Genomic DNA, 7,118 nt, shown 5'->3' with positions numbered 1-7,118 from the left:
TTCGTTATAAAGGCAGTGATGAGTAATCAATAATAATACAATTAACACCTGTCCACGCACTTGGAATGATGGTCAATGGTCATGAAGTTAACTGTAGTGTATAAACGATGCGATGAATATCGGAAAGGAACAACAAAAAGGCGTCTACCTGTAGTGTATCCTTCGACCCTGTTATGTGTGCGTATGGTGTTTGGGAGTGGCACTCATGAATATTACTTTTTGTTTTTGTATGCTAAGGTTACGTTTGGATGTTGAGATGAGTTGAAGTGAGTTGAGTTTTTTATGAATATTAGTGAGTTGAGATTGTTGAATGAGTTTGGTGGGATCCACTTAAAATGAGTTTAAAATGTGTTTAGATGTTAAGATGAGCTTAGATATATTTATGAATAAACGATTTCGTCAACTGTAGTCTATCCTTAAAATAGTTGTTTTGAAGTCGAATAAGTTGTTTACGACGAGATCATGGTGTCCGCGTACGACGAGACCGATTGGTGCAGGAACGACTACATATGAGATTCTGCCAAGACAGAAATTGGGACTTTACAAACTTCCAACGGCTATTTATTAATAGTGCCAATTTGAAATTTGAAAGAACATAAAACGTAACGGTCGTCGGTCCCGGTGTATCGTTCTTTATTTTTTGTGCTTTTAGGATATAGCATATTTGTAAGCCCCAAGAGAGTTCAAATATCTCTCAATACTTAACTGCAATTATTATTATTATTATTATTTTTAAGAAGAACCGGTAGCCACACACATAGCGGCCCCGTCCCAATATTTTACTATAATTTTTTACGCTCAAAAGCATTTTCCCAGATAAGAAGTTCCATGCAGTAGTCGATCAAGGCACTCCTTTCTTAGCATCGTCTTCATCAAGGTTTTGCTTTTCTCACATGCATCATTATTGCTAGAAAGAAAAACAACTCATACGGTGAATTGTAGACCTCCATTTTGAATTTTCGACAACTGAAAGGGATCTTTATTTTCGTTATGTTGATGTCGTGTTTCGCAACCCGAACAGTTCCGTAAAGCCCAAGCTTCCAGGTACCTGCAACTAAGAAGAAAGTGAAGCTCTCGTGGCCTCCGAGATCACTCTGATGCCCAAGTCAATGGATTGCTCTTTGGAGAAGGAAAACACAATGCAAAATAAGAGTTACGTAAGTTGAATCGAGATCCTCCCGTAAGAAGGTTATCCCTTATTTATACTTGAGTGGGGCCTTTTAGTCGAGGGAGATCGTGGCGTGTCAGATGTCAGGCCTGACACCACCCATTCTCTGTCGCCTTAGTGGGGGCTAGTTTGTGGCCTAACGAGGGATTGTGCCGTGTCTGTTGTCCTACGTCTGTGCAGCTACCACTTCTCTGTCATGCAAGGAGATGTCAGATTGCGGGCGAGCCATCTTTAGCTCGTGGGACATTCCACTATGCATCGGATTTCCTAACATCGATCTGGGTTGGCTCGTGCTTGGGATTAGGGACTCTAGGATTGGAGGCATGATGATGTGTTGCCCATCTGGCCCGGTAACTTGATTTGCTAATTTGCAAAACCCGATCCTTCCGAACCCTGAATTGATAGGCTCGGTTAGATCGGGCCTGCGCTTACTTGACTTCTCAACCCTCTCGCCCTGAGTTCTTGGCTTCCCTACTCGGGCCTAGGCTTCATGGTTCAACCTTCCTAGGCTTGGGCCCTTCGGAAATGGGCCTTAGCTTTCTTAGGCACGGGCCTTTTGGGAGCAAGCCTTCCCTCACACATTACATGACTAGTTTTTTTTTTTTTAAACTTATTATAGGTGAGATGAAGGAATATGGGATGATTCAAGAAATACCAGAAAAATTGAACATTGGTTGAAGTTTATGCATACATACTCAGTATGTGGGAAAGAAAGAATGGTCTTCCAAAGAATAACAACCACAGTGTCCTTTCTCCATTTTCTCCATGATCGGATCAGGTCTTCAAAGGCCTATGCAGCAGGGGGATCTTGGCAACCGGGTTCATTCGCGTACTTCTTGATGCTTTCGAAAGCATGACAAGTCCATGCGTTGGAGGAAATCTATGGGGAAGGTTTCCCTTTACCGGTTTTCTAGCAATGGTGTCAGCCATTGGAACTATAATGACGGAAGCTTTTGCAATAGGGTACCAAAAGAGGTCCGAGCTTAAAAAAGCTTAGTCGGAGAATGCCAACAAGGAAAGTGATGGGGCACATGTTCATGGTCCTGCATTAAGAGGAGGGGAGACCGCCAGCTGCTGAGATAACTCATGACTGTACTTCTGCGAACGAGTCAACTCTTCGCGAGTCCATGCAAAATACACTAATAATAAGCCAAAGACCTAGCACTAACATTAAATTACACTAACAAGAAAAAGAAAAAAAAATGGTCCTGCATTTGTCTCAGAGAGGTCAAATTCTTCTGATCTCATATGCCACCACATAATATCTTAGTCAAGGACTCCTTTTACCCCTCTCTCTCTCTCATATGCAACCAGCACTTTTTTTCTATAGTTAAAAAAGCATCCACCTGATAACAAGTGAACTTCTTATGCAAGAGTTAAACATAATTTCCAAGATTTTCAAACTCTTATGCTTTTTTTTTTCTTAATTAATTTGAAGTAATGAAAACTATCCGTAGTTCCTCTCCTTTGTGTTATCTTATTATTTCTCGAGAGTCAAGCAATATCATTCTTATCCACCACCGCAAACTATTTCTAGAAACTCAAGTAACCTAAAACCCTAAATCCTCACCCTAAAAACCATAAACCCAAAAACCCTAAACCCTCACCCTAAGAAGTTCCACGCAGCAGTTGCTAGAAGGTTTTCTGGCTGTTAATCTCTTACATTCTTGAGCATTAGTGCATCAAATCAAAGAAGAGTCATTTGAGCAGCATGTGCCGCCACAAATCTACGTGTGTAAACGGTATACGGGCCACATCGATCAATCCACCACCGATGTGTGTGACAAATACATTGGTACAATCTCCTAAGCCACTCATGCTAATAGGGGCTTAATTAGGATTTGGTGGTGTCTAGGGAGGCGATCGACAAAATGTGCGGAATGTGTCAGCATAAATAATATGTACTTTTTGCACGTGACTATATAAAAAAATAATTATATGTCATAAAATTATACAATTTTTTTCGATTTACTTATATTTTTCTAAGCTTTAAGAAAAATTTATAGATTAAGAATAAACCTAAAATAGTATCTAATAATATAAAAGTCGTTAGATTTTTTATTGTATAATTGTATTACTATTAATAAGTGAACAAAAAAAAGCATGTAAATAACTAATAAATTCTTCACAAAAGAAAATAAATTCTTTACATACTCTCTATCTCTCTAGAAACATCTCATCAATCATCTAGCTAGATAAATTTGCTACCTCTCATATGCAAGAATCTTACAGATTTGTTTTAATTATTAGATAAACTCTATTGAAACTTCTAGCTAGTTAACTGATTAATATGTGGTTAAAAACATCTCAAAGGTTGTAAAGGAAGATTATGTACAAGTGATAGACAAGAAATTTAATGAAGTTGAGAATAACCCAAATGAAAAAAAAAAATTGTGTAACTATATATGTAAACTCAGAAAGATAAGAAAAACTTATATGATATCATTGATATGAAACTAAACAAACAGCACAATGTACACTAAAGACAAATAAAGAGAGATAGAGATGCCAAATCAAGACTATTATGTTAATGGACTTAAAGATATTCGAGTGATATACTGTGTGTTTGAATGTTGGGAGGGCAATCTTAAATATTTTAAGAATATTTATACTTAAAATTATAATTATAATATATATATATATATATATATATATATATATATATATATATATATAAGACTAATTTCTACAACATAGTTCCGCCCCTCCATGCTAACAATTTGGTCTATGCCTCGAGATATCCTGTTACGGTTTCTCGTAGATTTGGAGATAACAAAAGTGGATAGCCTCGTCCAAAACATCTAAACAATTAATGATTAGTGTACCCTTAATAAAACTGGGTCAATTATAATGGAATTTTTGTATAGAGCACCTTACCTCTTCCTCTCATATCCTCGATTTAGTTTAATGCATTGATGACTATAAAAAAATATCACCAAAACCATCGTGACCAAATGACACCTTATGGGTTGGTTGCAATTGACAGTTCATCTGTGCAGAAAGACAAACTACGTCGATCAAATTAAGGCATTAGACCTATGGATAATGCTACTAAGTAAGTCTCCTTAATTTGCCATCTCATTTAGACCGCTCATGCATTTATTTATTTATTTATTTATTTATTTATTTATTAATAGTTAAGGAATTAACTATTAGTTTATTTGTATTTTTTTTTATTTTTTAAAAATGTTTGAACATGTTTAAAAAATGTTTGAAATAAAAAACAAAAAAAAAAAAAGTACAATTTGAACTAGACAGCACAGGAGTAGCCACCTGCAGGCAGCATAATAGCACCACTCTTAGACCTATTATCTCGAAGGCTACAAAAAGAAATAGAAAAGATAAAACATATAAAAAGGAAATCAAAAGTTATTATGCAGACCAATAATTCGAGAAGATAATCTCGACAAGATGTTCATTTGTCTTACTAGTTTTGAATTATTTGCAAGAAAGGGACATATAGAGTTTCGTGGAATTAAAAAGGCAAGAACTCAATGGAGAGGGGGGAGGAAAGGACACAAATTATCACAAGCCCTTGTAAGTTGCTCCTGATTGCTTGTGGATCGAATCTCTCTGTGTCGAATGGAATGACAGCATGATAAAGCTAGCAATCCTACGCTTGTCGTCTTGCAGTCTGCCTTCAATGACCTATACATATGGTACTAAACCAATTGTTTTCTCTCTGTCACTGTCTCTTTCTCACACACATGCCCACAAAAAGGATTTCTGGGAATGTAGTATGAGTCTAACTCTAACCTCTCTATTTATTATATATACTTCGCGTCAATACTTAATTCTCAAAACGAAGCTAAATTATTTCCTCGATTGTGTCTTGCCTACTAGTTACTTGTATCCTAACAATGATCAAGTTCCGAAGATTTTCCTGCAAATTCTTAACCATCACTTCTCTTATTCTTCACGTTGGGGGTCCTATCTTAGTCTCTTCAAAGTGCATATGTGAATCCCAAGAAGAAGATCGAAAAACATCCGACGCACTCAAATACAAACTAGTTGCCATGGCTTCGATCCTAGTTGCCAGTTCGCTAGGAGTTTGTCTTCCATATTTGGTAAAGAAAACATTTCTTCACCCAGAGAAAGATATTTATTTCCTTATAAAGGCCTTCGCGGCCGGGGTGATCTTGGCAACCGGGTTCATTCACGTACTTCCTGATGCTTTTGAAAGCTTGACGAGCCCATGCATTGGGGGAAATCCGTGGGGAAAGTTTCCCTTTACCGGTTTTGTAGCAATGGTGTCGGCCATTGGAACTATGATGATGGAAGCTTTTGCAACAGGGTACCAAAAGAGGTCTGAGCTTAGAAAAGCTCAGCCGGTGAACGCCGAGGAGGAAAGTGATGGGGCACATGTTCATGGTCCTGCATTTGTCTCAGAGAGGTCGAATTCATCTGATCTTATCCGCCACCGCATAATATCCCAGGTAAGTCAAGGACTCCCTTTACCCTCTCTCTCTCTCTTCCATAATTTTGGCTAGGCACTGGCTTCTACGTTCCTATTTTTATTTTTTATTTTTTATTTTTACATTAGGCCTAAAAGCATTTCTGCAATAATTTTGTTTAAAAAAAAAAAGGCTTGATTTCGTATAAATCAATACAATGCACAGGTTCTGGAGTTGGGTATTTTGGTTCATTCTGTTGTTATCGGGGTATCGCTTGGTGCTTCAGAAAGTCCAAAGACAATCAAGCCTCTAATAGCAGCGTTGAGTTTTCATCAATTTTTTGAGGGCATAGGACTTGGCGGATGCATCTCTCAGGTACTCTTAAAAAGAAAAGACACTTTTATTCGCATTTCTACACAATAAGTATCATAAATTCATAATATGATGAATTAGAAGGTTAAGGGGTGGTTTGGATAATGAAACACTCTTAACTCATCTCATCTCATTTAATTATTATAATTTTTTCAAATTACTTCCAATTAAATAAAATATAATAAACAATTCAATTTTTTTAAATTTCAAAACAAAAATAATATTATAATAATATTTTATTCAATTTTTCAACTCTCATCTCAATTAAACTCGACTTTTTGAAGGATTGGGTTAGGGTCCTCCCTTTGTTCCTGAATTTTTAGGTCCGTGACTTTCAACTTTGTGGCTTTGGGTAGTCAAGCCAAGGATCGGAGCGTTACTCCAAAAAAGTGGAAGAAAACAAGGTGCTTATAGTGAAACATATATATGTAATTTTTTTCAGGCTAAATTCAAGCATCGAACCGTAGCAATTATGATACTATTCTTCTCCCTGACCACCCCAGCAGGGATAGCAGTGGGCATAGGCATTTCGAACGTCTACAAGGAGAATAGCCCTACCGCACTCATAGTTCAGGGGATTCTCTTATCAGGATCGGCTGGAATTTTGATATACATGGCACTTGTTGATCTTCTTGCTCCTGACTTCATGAACCCCAAAATGCTAACCAATTTTAGACTTCAAATCGGAGCTAATTTTACACTCCTTCTAGGAGCCTGTTTTATGTCGCTCCTGGCCTTGGGAGACTCTAATTAACATTTTCTTTTTTCCACTTTATATAAATCTAAAACATATCCTTATATTTCCTTTCTGGTTTTGTTTTGTTTTATGTTTTTACTGCCAATTGCAAGAATGGGTCCTAAAGATTCTGAACCTAGGTATTACTTTTATAATTGATGGATCCATTTACAAGTTAAAAAAATCTATTCATCATCTTTTCATCATCTCATGATGTGTCATTAGATGATAGGTTTATAAATGAAATATAATAAATAATCTCCAATCATCTAATGACACATCATTGAATGCAGATGAGTGGATCATGAAAATTAGGATCATGAGTAGCATTACTCTTACAAGTTATATAATACACAGATGGATATATAGGACATATCTTTTTGTAATATTCAAGATTAAAAATTGAGAAATACTTTAACCACAAATGAATTACATAAAAATAAACTTA

The 7,118-nt window shown here is 36.6% G+C and overlaps 1 protein-coding gene across 1 annotated transcript; it reads left to right on the top strand.

Annotated features, from left to right (window-relative positions):
- Nucleotides 1–4,835: 4,835 nt before the first annotated feature.
- On the top strand, nt 4,836–6,732 carry LOC121264039 (zinc transporter 5-like). Its single transcript, XM_041167080.1, has 3 exons — nt 4,836–5,604; nt 5,788–5,937; nt 6,377–6,732. Exons 1-3 carry the CDS (start codon nt 5,029–5,031, stop codon nt 6,686–6,688), a joined length of 1,038 nt encoding a protein of 345 aa, XP_041023014.1. The 5' UTR covers nt 4,836–5,028; the 3' UTR covers nt 6,689–6,732.
- Nucleotides 6,733–7,118: the final 386 nt, after the last annotated feature.

Source organism: Juglans microcarpa x Juglans regia, chromosome 5D, assembly GCF_004785595.1.
Source record: "Juglans microcarpa x Juglans regia isolate MS1-56 chromosome 5D, Jm3101_v1.0, whole genome shotgun sequence".
In the NCBI taxonomy this organism is placed as follows: Eukaryota; Viridiplantae; Streptophyta; class Magnoliopsida; order Fagales; family Juglandaceae; genus Juglans; species Juglans microcarpa x Juglans regia.
This window is presented reverse-complemented; position numbering and strand designations above follow the sequence as displayed.

What these genes read in the sequence shown, in the direction of transcription:
- LOC121264039 (XM_041167080.1), top strand. Translation starts at nt 5,029, where the DNA reads ATGATCAAGTTCCGAAGATTTTCCTGCAAATTCTTAACCATCACTTCT. An exon ending in GCCACCGCATAATATCCCAG is followed by an intron (nt 5,605 to 5,787) that starts GTAAGTCAAGGA and finishes TACAATGCACAG; the next exon opens with GTTCTGGAGTTGGGTATTTT. An exon ending in TTGGCGGATGCATCTCTCAG is followed by an intron (nt 5,938 to 6,376) that starts GTACTCTTAAAA and finishes AATTTTTTTCAG; the next exon opens with GCTAAATTCAAGCATCGAAC.